The sequence below is a fragment of the Syngnathus floridae genome, chromosome 22, assembly GCF_059516105.1.
Source record: "Syngnathus floridae isolate MCC-2025c chromosome 22, RoL_Sflo_1.0, whole genome shotgun sequence".
Classification (NCBI taxonomy): Eukaryota; Metazoa; Chordata; class Actinopteri; order Syngnathiformes; family Syngnathidae; genus Syngnathus; species Syngnathus floridae.
This window is the reverse complement of record NC_142434.1, coordinates 8152351-8168068: the sequence shown is the minus strand read 5'-3', so window position 1 is coordinate 8168068 and position 15718 is coordinate 8152351. Positions and strand designations below refer to the sequence as shown.

Here is a 15718-nt window from a genome sequence, read left to right as displayed (position 1 = left end):
CCGCGGAGAAGATCGCGGAGCCGTATTCAACTTCCAGCGGGCCGCGCACTCACGCACGCCGCCCGGGACCACCGGGAGGCCGTGCGCACGCGCCGGGTGGCCGAAAATACCCCCGGCCGAGCGGATCGGCTGTTTATACGCACCGCGGAGAAGATCGCGGAGCCTTATTCAACTTCCAGCAGCCGGCGAGCTCGCGCACGCCGCCCGGCACCACCGGGAGGCCGTGCGCATGGGCCGTGGCCGAAAATAACTCCGGCCGAGCGGATCGGCTGTTTAAAAGCACCGTGGAGGATATCAAGGAGCCTCATTCGACTTCCGGCGGCCGGCGCACTCACGCACGCCGCCCGGGACCACCGGGAGGCCGTGCGCACGCGCCGGGTGGCCGAAAATAGATCGGACCGAGCGGATCGGCACTTTAGAAGCCGCCGGTGCCGCTGTGGCGGGGAACTGCTTCCCTCCAGCGGACACGGCGAGTTCATGTCTAACAGTACTCAATTTAACAAATAACCATAAATAAATACAGTGTGGGCAGTCAACTTAACATATGTGATTATCCTGCCGAATATGTTTATCACAAATATGTCACTAATCACTAATATGTTTATTTGTTTATTACAACACCTTTGGACCTTCAGCAATCGATTATTTCCCTTCATCTACATAGAGACAGAACGATGGTGTCTTAAACATCTCATTCATTTCACCAAATAACTTCACGCAGGTGGATAACGGCCGTCTCGGTCACGCTATGTTGCGTGATGCAGTTTTGAAGAACAAAATGCATTTATTCAATGAATAAGTCAAGCTAGATCTATGTTTATGATGTTGTAAGTTACGGTACCGATTGAAGTTGAGTTCGAAGCCAGTGGAAAACAGCGCTGCGTTTGTGCTCTCCAGGTACAAATGTTGTGATCTCTGACTGACGACCGGGCGAGACTCGAGTAAGAGATGTCCAAACGAGCTCCGGCAGGGCGGGCCAAGGCGGAGCGAACGGACGCCCTTCAGGCCGCCAATGACGAGCTGTGAACCAAACTGATGGACGTCCAGTTAGAACTTCAGCAGGAGAAGAACAAGGTGAAAACCTCAACAGACAGACACTGCCTGCCTCCCTGCCTGCCTCCCTGCCTGCCTCCCTCCCTCCCTCCCAGTTTTCCTGATGTAGATTACACATGCGTGTGCCATGACTGTGTCAGCCTACATCAACAAATGCACCGAGGACGTCAGCACCACTAAGAATATAATCACCCGGGGCAACCAACGACCCCGGATGACTGAGGAGGTACGTCAAACGCTACGAGCGCGGAACTCTGCCTTCAAGTCTGGCGACAAGGAGACACTGAGGACAGCGAGAGCCAACTTGAACCGTGCCATCAGGATAGCGAAGCGAGACCACAGTCGAAAATTTCAGGATCGTTTCCACGACGTCAAAAACACCAGGAGTATGTGGCAAGGCATACGGGCGATTACAGACTATATCTCACCCTCCCCCCCCCGGTGGGTGTAGTTGATGCTGACTTTCTAAATGGTCTAAATAACTTCTTTGGGAGGGTCGAGGCACTAAACGGCACTCCAGCAGTTAAAACTGTCCCCCATCAGGAAGAGGAGGTACTCTGCCTTGACTCCGCCGATGTGTTGAAGACCCTGAGGAGAGTGAACCCCTGTAAGGCCTCTGGCCCCGACAACATTCCTGGGCGTGTGTTCAGGGAATGTGCAAGTCAGCTGGCTGGGGTCATCACAGACATTTTTAACACCTCGCTGGGCCAAGCCACAGTGCCGGCGTGCTTTAAGACTGCCTCCATCATTCCGGTGCCGAAGAAACCTCAAATCACCTCATTTAATGATTACCGGCCTGTTGCACTGACTCCGGTTATGATGAAGTGCTTCGAAAGGCTGCTTAAAGGTCACATCGTTTCCAGACTCCCCCTATTATTTGACCCGTTCCAGTTTGCCGACCGGCAAAACCGCTCCACTCAGGACGCCATCTCCTCCGTTCTTCACCTGAGCCTGGCTCACCTGGAGGAGAAGAACACCCATGTGCGGATGCTGTTCCTGGACTTCAGCTCAGCGTTTAACACCATCATCCCACAGCATCTGGTAGGAAAATTGGAACACCTGGGCTTCAACACCCCCCTTCGCAACTGGCTGCTAGACTTCCTCACCAACAGACCTCAGTCAGTCCGGGTCGGACAGAACACCTCTGATGTCATCACCCTCAGCACAGGCTCCCCTCAGGGCTGCGTCCTGAGCCCCCTGCTGATGACACACGACTGCGTCCTCAGGTTCACCACCAATCACATCGTGAAGTTCGCAGACGACACAACGGTGGTGGGGCTCATCAGAGACAACAACGACCTGGACTACAGAGAGGAGGTGGAGCAGCTGGTGGGCTGGTGCAGAGAAAACAGCCTGATCCTGAATGAGGAGAAGATGAAGGAGATCATCGTCGACTTCAGGAAAAAACAGCCTCACCACGCTCCACTGATCATCAACAGCTCAGCTGTGGAGGTGGTCAGCAGCACCAAATTCCTGGGGGTCCACATCACAGAAGACCTCACCTGGACTATGAACACTACGGCACTGGTCAAGAGGGCACAGAAGCGCTTGTACTTCCTGCGGAGGATGAGGAGAGCCCACCTGCCCCCACCCATCATGAGGACGTTCTACAGGAGCACCATAGAGAGCATTCTGACAAGCTGTCTCTCTGTGTGGTGTGGAGGCTGCACCGCCTCCGATTGGAAGAACGTGAGTCAAGTCAAGTCAAGTCAAGTTTATTTGTATAGCCCTAAATCACAAACAGTCTCAAAGGGCTTCACATAGCCAAAAATTGACAATTATTCTCAAAGCATCCCCTGATCATAAGCTCCCAAAGTGAGGAGAGTGGTGAGGACAGCAGAGAGGATCATAGGGGCTCCTCTTCCCTCCATTCAGGACATTTCATCTCAGCGCTGCATGTCCCGTGCCCGTAACATCATCAATGACCCATCACACCCCCACCATGGACTGTTCTCCCTGCTGCCCTCTGGGAAGAGGTTTCGCAGCATCCGCTGCAGGTCCACCAGGTTCTGCAACAGCTTTTTCCCTGCTGTCATCAGACTGTTGAACACTAGAACTGTTGAGCTCTAAACTGAACTCTGCATCACACATTCACAGAACTGTACTTTATGACACTACGGACCTCTATCTTGCACTATCTCGCACTACCAACTTTACTGAACTTGTATGAACCCTTTAAATAGAAGTTTAATACATGGTTTAGCATTCCTCTGCACACTCTTGAATACTGTTTTGCCTACTTGCACTATTGCATAATTATCACTGCTGCACTTTATACTTATCTTTAATATATATATATATATATATATAGTATATGTATATATATATATATTCATAGGATATGTTACTTCTATTCAACTCCAATATCACTACTTTGTTGTAAGACGTATTGTCAAACGCACCTCTCGCATTAAGGTGCCCCCGGCTTCCCGGTAACGGGTTTGTTTTAGCCGGGTTCGGAGATTCGTCCGTAATCTAACCACCCGAGTTAAATTAACTCCACCGGACTCAATCTAATTTCTGTACGACGCCAATCCCTCTCAAGTCACCCGAAGCTCGAGCCGAGTAACTCAATTCGAGGCAAGACTTCGAAGTGACCGCATCGTATTGATGGCTCCCCGCTAGTGTTTGAAGTTCTTATTTTGTTACGGATATTTTTTAGATGTCTTTGTTAAGACCTCAGGGATTCGTTTGTATAGCGCACCCAAGCACTAGTTTTGCCGAAGTAAATGTTGATATGGGTCCGTTCCACTTGGTCGCTCATGCAGCGAGCCGACCAACTTTTTCATTCGAAAGAGAATCGAATTAATAAAAGTGTGACAATAATAGCATTTAAGAAGAAAATCAATGCACTTTATACGATTAATTCTAACTTCCTATACGTAGATCTAGCACTTGACCGTCGGAGTTCTTCACCCCACTTAATTGCTTCAAAAAGAATAGCGACTTTCTTAAACCGAATAAAAATGTCGTGCTCTATTTAGATTTGCCCAATAATTAATTTGGAAGGCAAGTCTATTTTTTGATCGTGTCTGTTGGGTCTAAATACGATTAGACATTAAATCACTCGCTGGAATGAAGAAGAGAAGACAACCAGAACAGGTTTACTCGCGAGGAGAACGATAGAGAAAGCAATCTCAGTTACAACCTCCATCAGTTCTGAGTCCTTACTCCACGTGCCCCTCTTATGGTTGCCCTGGTTACAGAGGCGTTGCTACACAAAAGGGAGGGGGGATCGTGTCTGTAGCAACGCTGATTAGCAAAAGAATGTAGTGTGGTGTGAATTAGCACTTCGTTGTTGGCTCTTGACCCCCCGCAGAGGCCATCCCCAGCCGTCTTCCCTCACAGTTGGCTGACTCGTCCTCGACTGTGGTCAAATACCTTGAAGCACGTTGATTGCCGCTTTGCTGTGGAACAAATGCAACTAGACCTTTGCTAACTTTATCTACTTGGTAAATTAACACATAATAATAATAAGTAACTTGTCCTAAACACTTCAACACACATTAAGCAAACGTGAGGTGACCGGTATGCAGTTCCTTAAACAAACATTGAGTAAATATGGGATAACTTTTATGCAACTACTTCTAACTGTATGTAACCTTTAACAAAGAAAAACAGGTCTGATAAACTACAATCTATGAACCAAAACTATATCTAAATGCAAAGGAATGAAGTTCCTGTGAATCAAACAAAGAACATGTCACCTATGCAAATAAGCCCTGCTCATTGTTAGTGAAGGCCTCTTACGGGAACGAAAACACACAGACAACATAAGGACAGGAAGGATACAAATGGCTGACAGGGATCAAAAGACATCCCTATCACTAAAAAGGAAGAACCTAGATAAAAGGAAAGATAAACTCGTAAAGTCGAGGCCTCCAGGTCTGGCAGGCCAAAGCTTCACTTAAAATTATTCCAACAGTGTCCCATTTAACTTTTGACGCGGCCCGACAAATTTAGGAACTGGGCCGCGCCCGACGGACAATCGAAATACTTTTATCCTCCACCAACTTCAATGATTTATTTTAATTGTTGTCGTTGTGTTATTTAGAGGAAGTAAATTCCCAACCGAATTCACTTTTAACGAAATCAACTCTTCCGTTAAATATTTACGAAAGTTATTTAATTCTCTAACTTGCTCGGAGTTACTTTTTACGCGGCCCGTCAAAAAGGGGAAGCGGGCCTGAGCCTTTCAAATAGTTAAATAACTTTCCGTGCTACACAAACCCAATAGTCCGATTTAAACACTTCCGTTAATTTATTCAGACGAAACAAACTTTCGAACGGATCGAAATTCACTCGTGGCTCAAATAACTACGGAAGTTATTTAAGTCTCTAACTTGTTTGGAGTTACTTTTTACGCGGCCCGTCAAAAAGGGGAAGCGGGCCTGAGCCTTCGGTTGCATATTCAGTACAAATCCGCGCACAACGAAGTAAGTAATATACAAAACACATTTATTGAAGAAACATGGAATAGAATTACAAATCTCAATTACTCCAGAAACTGAACAATTTCACTCACTGATACCCGTGTTAATAAAATCATTCAACCCCAGAACAATTCGATTGCAAAACACAGTTCATAAAAAAGGGAAGAGGTAAATACCAGCTGCGTGCTATTTTTGGTGGAAGCAAAGTCGAGTGATCAGTTCGATCTTGCTTCTAAAATCCAAATTAGAGAAACAGGCTGGCCACGAGGGAGCCGGCGGCCCGATGACTATTCCCCCCTCTCGCTAAAATACATAAAAACGGTTATCCTCACCTATTTCTCCTATAAAGTTGTCCAGTCCAATTTTTGGGAGTAAATCCAAGTTAATTTCAGTCCAGCGATCCTGCGTCTCACACAAAGATCTTTGGGACTTTGGAAAAAAAAATCTTGAAACTCCTCCGGGCCTCTTCACGTATGAGCGCTCTTTTGGGGGAAAAAGCCCTGAAGCTGCTCCTGCAGGACCTTTTATAGACCTCTCCGTCCCCCCCCTCCCCTTTCTTTTCTCCTGTACTTTCCCTATAGGGTAAGACTGCCCAGTTTTCCCACGCCTATAGAAGGGACTGGCCAGCTTTCTCACGCCTATAGAGGGAACTGGCCAGTTTTCCCACGCTTGGTTATCTGTGGCCTTCAGCAGCTGTTTCCGCCCTGACCACGCAGTACTTTCCACCAAATGCACAGCTAGTGGTAAAACCTTTCACTTCCCCTTTTCTTCTCTTCCTGTTACATAAAAAAAACTTTTTAAAGTTACGCTTCAATTAACTCTGAAATAAAAATCCAAACCCTTAACCTACTTCTCTAAACAATTTATGTCACGCCACTATTCTCATAGTGACGGGTCTCTTGATCGAATTGACAAATAATATTGCTTAAAGCGGTTACAGAATACATTTTTAGCCAAGCAAAGAAATCAAAAATAAAAATCACATTTGTGCTTCTCAAAACAATTTATGTCACGCCACTACTCTCATAGTGACGGGTCTCTTGATCAAATTGACAAATAATATTGCTTAAAGCGGTTACAGAATACATTTTTAGCCAAGCAAAGAAATCAAAAATAAAAATCACATTTGTGCTTCTCCAAACAATTTATGTCACGCCACTATTCTCATAGTGACGGGTCTCTTGATCGAATTGACAAATAATATTGCTTAAAGCGGTTACAGAATACATTTTTAGCCAAGCAAAGAAATCAAAAATAAAAATCACATTTGTGCTTCCATGCGTGACTCACACTCTGACACCGTGCTACTCTTTTATTTCTATTTTACCATGTTTAGCTTATTCTGGCCCCTCTTTTGGTCTCACGTTTTGGTCTGGCGCCATCTTTTGGACAAATTTGGAATTTCAGCTCTGCCAATTTATTCCTGTGAACAATCCATATTCTACCATTTGCACCATCTCTACCCCCATGTTACATGACACCCCCTCTTTGGATTGAAAACAGGTATAAATTATCTCTGCTCACCCCCGTCCCAAACACACGTGCACGAGCTAATTTGTTGAGCCCGTACATCCGTAGTTGGTCCGATCTCCCACTGTGAAAAGAACACCATTTGTGTCAAAATGGTAATTCGACACTGGTGGCATACCATGGCATCTAATACTTTGACTGGAAGCTTGTCCTCATTTCTCTGGGCAAATTCCAGCTCTCTTACTTCGGTGGTCAGTACAGGTGGCATCATGAAGCCTACTCCCGACCACATAGTAGGCAACAGGTTGGGTGTCAAACAAATGACACAAGCTTCGTCGACCCATGTCCAGTAAAAATGTTCTGGTCCACCGGGTGTGTAACCCCGCTTGGCCAATCTCACCAGATTTAGGGCCTTTCCGGTCTGGATCCCATTTGGTGTTCTTCTTACGATGACCGCACCTTTGTGTGCGGCCATGCGCACGAAGGCCGGGATTGTTCTGTAGTCCGTTGCCATATGTTATTTGAATTACTTCTTTGCTTGAATCGGGTCAGCCGATAACGGCTTCAGCTGTTCAACTCCTTGGATACCTTTCTTCTTTAGTCGTACTGTGTTTTTATCCAACACAACACAGCTGTTTTGCTGTTCAGGTCCCTCGACTTGATCCACACCTTCTGTCCAACACTGAACTGGCACTTCTCTTTATTCTGGGACGAGCCGTCTTGGGTTCTGCCCACTTCCTGGGACACAAAGAGTCGTTGATTGAGTTCTTCGGACGGGGAGGGCCGGCTGCTTCTGCTCCTGCCGTTCAGGTCCGCAACCAAATCAAGTAGTTTAGTACTCCACTCTTTCCCGTTTGCATTTTTCCCCAACCAGGTTTTGACTAGACCAATACTTCTTTCAGCCACCCCGTTTGCTTGTGGCGTGTAAGGGGGCGAATAGACTTGGACTATTCCCCACCTACGACACCACTCGTCCACCTGGGCGTTTTTGAAATGAGTTCCATTGTCTGTTCTCAACTCTTTTGGGATCCCTAGCCACATGCACCCGTCTTCTAGTGTCTTGATCACACTGTTTGCATTGGCTTTTCTTACTGCTTTCAGCCTGACGTGTCCTGACATCGAGTCAACCAGCACAACAAGGTATTTCTCACCCTTTGCGCCACTTATTCCCATGGGGCCAGCTACGTCCATACAAACCGAGCCCCACGGCACAGTACTCCTGATCGTCAATCCGTCCGTGCGTCGTCCTCTTCGCCCTGCGTTGTATTTGTTGCACGGATTACAATCCCGCAGAACCGCACGAATCATTCGGTCAGGGACCCAGAGTTCCAGCTTCTCTAACTCTTTCCGCGTAGGCAGTGGACCCGCGTGGCCTAGTGCTTCATGCACTGCCGACACGACTTGCCTCACGCTCTTGTCTGGGACCACTTTTCCGCGAGGGGTCTTGTCCCATTTTTCTGCTCCTACAACTATTATTCTTCTTTCCTGGACGTATCGATCAACTTCGTTATTCCCTCTCCAATGAGCTCCTTCTTTTACATGAGATTTCTGGTGAACCACATCCAGACTCAAATTTAGCCGTAACTCGGCTATTTTTTTCCACACTTCATAGTGGGCCACTAGTTTTCCTTTCGCGCCCTCAAAGCCATTCTCTTCCCAAATGGCTAGATCGAATTTGAGAGCTTGCGCGCAATAATGACTGTCAGTTATAAGTCTTACGCGTCCAGCGTGATTTTTTTCCGCTTCTAACAGTCCTTCCAGCACTGCCGTGGCCTCTCCTGCTTGTATATATATATATATTAAAAATAAGTATATAGTATATGTATATATATATATATATATTTTTTTTTTTTTCATAGGATATGTTACTTCTATTCAACTGCAATATCACTACTTTGTTGTAAGACGTATGCAACGAAATTTCGTTTTGTATGCACCATGTGCAGACAAGATGACAATAAAGTTTGTCTAAGTTTAAGTCTAAGTCATGTCAGGTCAACTGTCTGGAGAGAGAGAGAAGTCAGGACCTGCGGGCGGAGCACCACCGTGCCACCGCCGCCATGACGGAACTCAAAAGCAAACTCCATGAGGAGAAGCAGAAAGAGTTAGCCATTACCAGGGAGACATTACTGCGGCAGCATGAAATGGAGCTCCGTATTGTGTAGCTTGTCCCCAGTAAGCGTCGCGGCGCTCCGTTGCGGTCTCAACGGCCCGGTGTGGCGCAATGTCTGCTCAGGTGAGGAGGGGGGGCGCTTTGCTGGCGGAGGTGGAGGAGACGCGGTGGTGTCGGGAGACCGAGCGGTGTCGCCTCCACCAGGAGCGCGGAAGAAGCCCTGGCAGCGGCCCAGCAGGCCTGGCAGTCCCGAGCGGCCGAGCTCCGATCGGCTCATCACCAGCATCGGGAGGAGCTGAGCCGAACCAAGAGAGACTGCGAGAGGGAGATCCGCCGACTGGTAGGACTGATCAGATGCGCGGTGCGTGGCTATGTTCCCAATTTCGTTGTATACCTGCAGTGGAATGACACCTAAGGCATTCTATTCTATTCTATTTCACAAGAAGAAAATGTCCGGTTGCTCGCTTCGCTTTTGTCACAGCAAAGGTGTTCTAGTCGATTCAAGAAAAAAATTGGCCGGTTGCTCTCTTTGTTTTTGTCACAATTCTGGCAAATGAGTTTGCCCGCCTGCCTGAGCGCTCCCCGTTTGTACATCCAGACGGATGAGATCAAGCTGAAAGACAGAGCGGTTAGTGTTTTGGATAAAGCCCTGGGGCCGGCCACGTCCACCGCCTTCAGCTGCAGACTCAGGCTGCCGAGCAGCAGATCGCTGCCCTGAGGGATTCCCAAAGGGCAGGCCTAAACTACCCTGGAAGTGGGGTCAACGCCGCTACTAGCAATCCTCTTCATAGCGTAAGCCACCTCATCACACACTTGCAGTACGCATGACTTAGTTCGTTGCTGGAGGAAGGTAGCACAAAAACAGTTTTGAACTTTGAACGAGTGCTTGTGTGTGTGTGTTGCGGGGCGTTTTCAGTCTCAGGAGGATCGGGACACGCGACGGTTTCATCTGAAAATCGCTGAGCTCAGCGCAGTCATCAGGAAACTGGAGGATCGAAACGCCCTGCTTTCTGAAGAGCGCAATGAACTGGTAATTTATTGACGGCACGCTTGAAGGTTTGCGCTACGTTTGATGCGCGCCATCCAGCGAGGCACCCATTGCGCTTGCTTATTAGTTGAGCGGCGCGGCGAGTCGGTTGCCTGGTAGATGTCTTTTATTGGGAGCCAAAGCCACGATTCCGTTCAAACCGATGCAAAAGGAATGGATACGTTCTGGCCCGCGTGTTGTGCGTCTTTCACATCCCGCACTTCATGCTTGCAGCTAAAGCGACTGAGAGAAACAGACAGCCAGTTTCTGCCACTCCTGTACAAAAACAAACGCCTGAGCAGGAAGAATGAAGAACTCTCGCTGGTGCTGTGTCGCCTTGAAAACAAAGTGCGCTTTGTCACCCAGGAGAACGAGGAGATGGCAAGCTTGGTAAGTCGACGCGGACAACGGCGGCGTGCCAACAGAGTCCACTGCATTTGTGTTCCACAGAGAAGGCCTAGTTCGCTCAATGACCTGGACCGCGGTTGCGGCCAGCAGGACGGTGAAATGGAGTTCCTTCAAGTTGTGGAGCAGCGGCACATCATCGACGACTTGTCCAAGGTCTTCAGGCAGGCGACTCTGTGCACGTACGGCAGCGCCGCGCTCGCTCGCTGTCGCCAGGAAACCTTTTCCGTCCAAAGCTTGGCCGGCGGCCGCCATCCAAAAGATTGGCCCCTTAAATTCCGACCTTTCAAGCAGGAGCATTGTGCGCACGCGTTTGAACACGCTTTAGACTTGTTTTGCCGTTTTCAGCAGCTCAAAGCTCCCGTTTTGTCAGCGCCTTTGCCACTCGCTGTGCGCTGAAAACGACGGACTTGCCCGGCTGCTCAGCCCGTCAACCATGAGCCGCGAGCGCGACGTCATTGTCCGTAGGCAGCTAGTGGCAAAATGCACCCTGTTAGAGTTGCGCTCGCTCCAACTTATTTTGCAAGAACCACACGGGAGACAAGTAAGTTCTTTTGGACACCTGCAGGTGGAGAGTCCATCCGTTGTACGAATGAAGTCTGACTCTCGGCTCCTGCACGAGCATTTTAATTAAGAGAAACAGGGTGGGTGTAAGAGTGGATTGAATAGAGGAAGCCCTTGACCTCTAGTCAATACATAGCAAGGGGTGTTTTACGACTTTGTGTAGGAAGGGATAAGCGATAGGGATAAATAAGGGATAAATAATATTATTTATTACAGGTTGCAGTCAAAGTCAAAGCAACATAATGATACGATAAAGATAATCTGGAAAACCCTGACACACCCTCTAGTTGTCACTTTTGGAAAAGACGAGCGTACCTCCAATCATCGCCGGTGACGTGTTTTTCAGGCTCTGGAGACAGGAGCTCATGTCAGAAATGTCATTGCGTTTGTTTCTGCGCCGGAGCCGTTCGTTCCCTTTGCATCCAAAGAATCTCAAAGGCGGATTATTTGTGTCGACAGGAGAGAGATTTGCTGCTACGATACCGACGTCGAGAATCTCTGAGGAGGAACAAAGCGTGAGGTCCTGCAAGGTGAGTCTGTTTGTTTGCGGCTGCTTGGTGTTGCGCAAGATGAAATGGCCTTTTTCTCGCTATCGTTCCTCTCGTCGATTCATCGTGAGGTGTCGCTTCAGTTTGTTCAGAGAGATGTTTGCTTCCGCGCCCGCAGGTCATCGAAACATTTTACGGCTACGACGAAGACGTGTTGGTGGACTCGGACGGATCGTCCTTGTCTTTTCACACCGACAGAACCCCCGACACGGAACCCGAAGAGGTAGCCCGCCATTTCTGCCAGCGTATTGGCACCAAACATTCCTCTTCAGCCTGGAATCGGACTCGTCTTTGCGTCGCGGGTGCTTTGTCGCCGGTCTGACTGATTCTGGTACTAGTGCTGTGTTGCATTGGTGTGTGCATGAAGAGGCGGAGCTTCGCTACCGCCAGCTAACGCAAGAATATCAAGCGCTGCAACGAGCCTACGCTCTGCTAGCCCAGACCAGCGAAGGGGACTACGACGCCGAGAAGGAGCTCAAGGTGGCGCCCCTTCCCGCAACCCCCCGGCCCGGTCGCAGCCTCCCCGTTCTCACCCAGCCTCGGGTGTTCTCTGGTCTGAAAGGAGGAGGAGGAGCCTCCCTCCTCCTCCTTTCAGACCAGAGAAAAGCTGATGGTAGAAATGGGTCACTATCAAAGCAGAGTAGCAGATCTGGAGTCAGCGCTGAAGCAACAAGGACAGGTAAGCTCATCAATGAGCACACCTTTTTCTCAGACAAAATAGCTACATTCTTCAGTCACTCATTCGTCTGGCATTACTGGACCAACCCCCCCCCCGAACATGGCTGGGAAAATGCGGAGAAAAGCAAATGTCATTTTCCAGTCAACCAAAGAATTTGTGGATGAAAATGACACAACATTCCAAAGCTGTCCACGCGTTTGTCTCTTCTAGAATGTCAAGTGGGTGGAGGAGAAGCAGCTGCTGCGTCAGAGCAATCAGCAGTTGGCCGAAAAGGTGACGGAAAGAAAGGCGCTGGGCGGAGTCGCTTGGCGTCACACCCGTCGGGAAGCCCCGCAGATGAGGTCTGACTGTCTTTTCAGGTCAGGCGGATGGAGGCGGAAGAAGCGCGTCTGAAAGAGCACATCCAGGATATCCGAGACCAAAACGAACTGCTTGAGTTCCGCATCCTGGAGCTGGAGGTGGGAAGACTCGCACAAGCGTGTTGAGGCCAGAGATGTGACAGACGGACGGATCTATGCCTCTGCCTTTCAGGAGAGGGAGTGGCGCTCCCCCGTCTTGAAGTTTCTGCAAGTCCGTTTCCCAGACGGCCTCAGCCCTTTGCAGATCTACTGCGAGGCCGAGGGCGTGAGCGTACGTAAGGCGTCCCTCGCAACCCTAACCTTAACCCGAGGTCCCAGAACACCTTACATTGCTCCTTGCGCCTTTCCCCCGGACATCGTCATCAGTGATCTGATGAAGAAGCTGGACATCCTGGGCGATAACGCCGTAAGTGTATGTCGAACTCCTTATGTTCGCACTCCACGAGACTCGGCGGCTCAAATGTGACTTTTGGAAGGCTTTGCGCTGAAAGAAGCTTGTTGACGCTGTGCCTTTGGGCTCTTGCAGAATCTCACCAACGAGGAGCAGGTGGTCGTGATTCACGCCAGGACCCTTCTCACCCTAGCCGAGAAGGTAACGCGCACGTCCACGCACGCTCTCGCACGCTCTCGCATTCTGCTTATGTGACAGCAGCCTTTCCTCAGTGGTTAGAATACATCAAAGTGACCAAGTCAGCACTTCAACAGAAGATGTTGGACATTGAAAATGAGAAGGTAGACAGACACGCGACATCAGCCAAGGGGAACTCCGGCAATGTGCCCCAACAATTCTGACCTTGAGCTGTGCTAGGATATGTTCTGTAAGCAGAAGGGCTACCTGGATGAAGAGTTGGACTTCAGGAAGCGTTCCATGGACCAGGCTCATAAGGTAAGCCGCCCTCAAATCTCCCGCCGGACCACTGATGGACGAGGATTGCGGCCCAGAGGATCCTGGAGCTGGAGGCCATGTTGTACGAGGCGCTACCGCAGCGGGACTGCCCCGCCACGGACGGCGAAAAAGCCAGCCACGCTGGCGTGAATGACGTGCTGACGGCGGATCAGAGAGAAGAGCTTAGGAGCGCCGTGGACCAATGGAAGCGAGCCCTGATGTGCGAGTTGAGGGAGCGCGACGCTTGCATCCTCCAAGAGAGAATGGATCTGCTGCACAGCGCGCAACAGGTAAGGGCCCAAAGCCAGCCCGGCACTTACTTGCACGCTTACTGGCTTTTGAAGGCCACTTTCCATTTGTCCGTCCTAGAGGAACAAAGAGCTGAAAGAATTCATCGAAGCTCAGAAGAGACAAATCAAACAATTGGAGGAGAAGTTTCTGTTTCTCTTTCTATTCTTCTCCTTGGCCTTCATTCTGTGGCCCTAACAACAGCTGGTGACGTGGTGCTTTGGACATCCTTCCGTCTCAGATGCCCAAAAGTACTCTTTGCCACATCTGCGGCAATATGGTGTCTTTTCAAAGGTGCAAATAAATCCAGCGTGGGCGGAACGCGCATGTCTTCGTTTTTTCCCGCTTTGTTTGTGTGACAGCTGTTGTGAAAATTTTATACAAATAAAAATGTATAGTACAGGTTTGGCCAAGCCGCAATTCCCGAACCGCATGCGGCTCTTTTATGTTCATATCAACATTTGTGTGCGTGTTGGCTTCACTTGAGTTCAATTTGGTATTTTGGTCAAAAGCGCATGTGGTGAAATTCCACAAAGTAGCATGGGCAAACACATTCCAGTAAACTATTAGTGTCAATTGGGTTCTCGAAATGGCAGGGAAAAGATGCACAGCAAAACGGAAATATGTAGATGAACACAGGACGTTTTTATCAGAGTGGGAAAGTTTCAATTTTTTGTTGAACGTGATGGCAAACCATTCTGCCTGATATGTCAGACCTCAGCGCATTTCAAAGATTCAAATCTTCAGCGCCATGCACTTCAGCTCACTCCATGGCTAACATTGATCAGGCGTCGAACCCGCACCATCATGCTTAAGAGGTGGACATGCTAACCAGTGCGCCATTATGTCAACGCATAATAACTGTAAGTCTACTGATCAAAACAGCGGTTACTATATGACGTCGCTACGTCGTGGTCAAGTGACGCAGACAAGACATCAATGGACGGACCTTCCTCCGAAATTAGAATCCGTGGGCAGAGTTAACTTGTTTAAAAGGGAGTGGGCAGAAGAAATATTTAATTTATTTAAATCTATTTTGAGTGCACACCATTATGCCAATGCATAACAACTGTAAATCTACTAAACAAAACAGCGGTTGCTATATGACATCTGCCACGTTGTGGTCACGTGACAGACGTGACGTCGATGGGCGAAACTTCCGCCGGAATTCAAATCCGCAGGGAGAGTTAACTTGTTTAAAAGCGAGTGGGCAGAAGAATTATTTAATTTATTTAAATCTATTTGGAGTGTGCGCCATTATGTCAATGCATAACAACTGTAAGTCTACTAAACAAAACAGCGGTTGCTATATGACGTCTGCCACGTCGTGGTCACGTGACGCGGACGTGACGTCGACGCCTACTTTACATCCCACCGATCACAAGACCCCTCGGCTGCATAACCGCGCCCCCTTCCCAACCAATCGGATTTGCTATACGCGAAAACGACGCCAATGGGCGGGACTTCCACCAAAATTTGAATCCGTGGGCGTGGCTCGCAACAGGAAGTAGGAAAATGGCGATGTTGACAAAGACACAGCGGATGGTAACATACGACTAACGAGAGAAATATTTTTATTTTCTGCTTGCAACTGGACCGTCCAGAGCGTACACGGTAAGTACAACTCATCGTTTTTAAAAAGAAGTACTTTTGTTTCCCTGAAAAGCGAGTGAGTGTGGCGTTCGGGGGGAACGTCGAATTTCGACGATTATTTGGACTGGTCAACGGTTGTAAATGATTGCGTTGATTAAAAACTTTAACTCTACTCTTAACTTTGCCGTTTCAGATATGCGGGTATTACACCGCGGAAATGACGTCAATAGGCTGAACTCTCGCCAAAATTCAAATCTGTGGGCGCAATGGCCTTGAGCGAGACAACGGATACAAACACGA

General features: G+C 48.7%; 1 protein-coding gene across 6 annotated transcripts; it reads left to right on the top strand.

Moving 5' to 3' along the window:
- Positions 1 to 372: 372 nt before the first annotated feature.
- Positions 373 to 15506, top strand: LOC148379540 (janus kinase and microtubule-interacting protein 3-like). Of its 6 annotated transcripts, XM_088366928.1 has the most exons (17): positions 375 to 1074; positions 8951 to 9409; positions 9668 to 9861; positions 9986 to 10099; positions 10331 to 10683; positions 11525 to 11595; positions 11732 to 11836; positions 11983 to 12093; positions 12176 to 12292; positions 12503 to 12565; positions 12652 to 12750; positions 12824 to 13063; positions 13178 to 13243; positions 13315 to 13383; positions 13460 to 13537; positions 13594 to 13827; positions 13909 to 15506. In XM_088366928.1, exons 5-17 carry the CDS (start codon positions 10566 to 10568, stop codon positions 14182 to 14184), a joined length of 1647 nt encoding a protein of 548 aa, XP_088223054.1. In that variant the 5' UTR covers positions 375 to 1074; positions 8951 to 9409; positions 9668 to 9861; positions 9986 to 10099; positions 10331 to 10565; the 3' UTR covers positions 14185 to 15506. The 6 variants fall into 6 exon arrangements, with proteins under 6 accessions (XP_088223057.1, XP_088223054.1, XP_088223055.1 ...); XM_088366929.1 differs by having other exon boundaries at positions 378 to 1074; positions 8951 to 9861; positions 12824 to 13057; XM_088366933.1 differs by having other exon boundaries at positions 379 to 1074; positions 8951 to 9861; positions 10331 to 10486; positions 11981 to 12093.
- Positions 15507 to 15718: the final 212 nt, after the last annotated feature.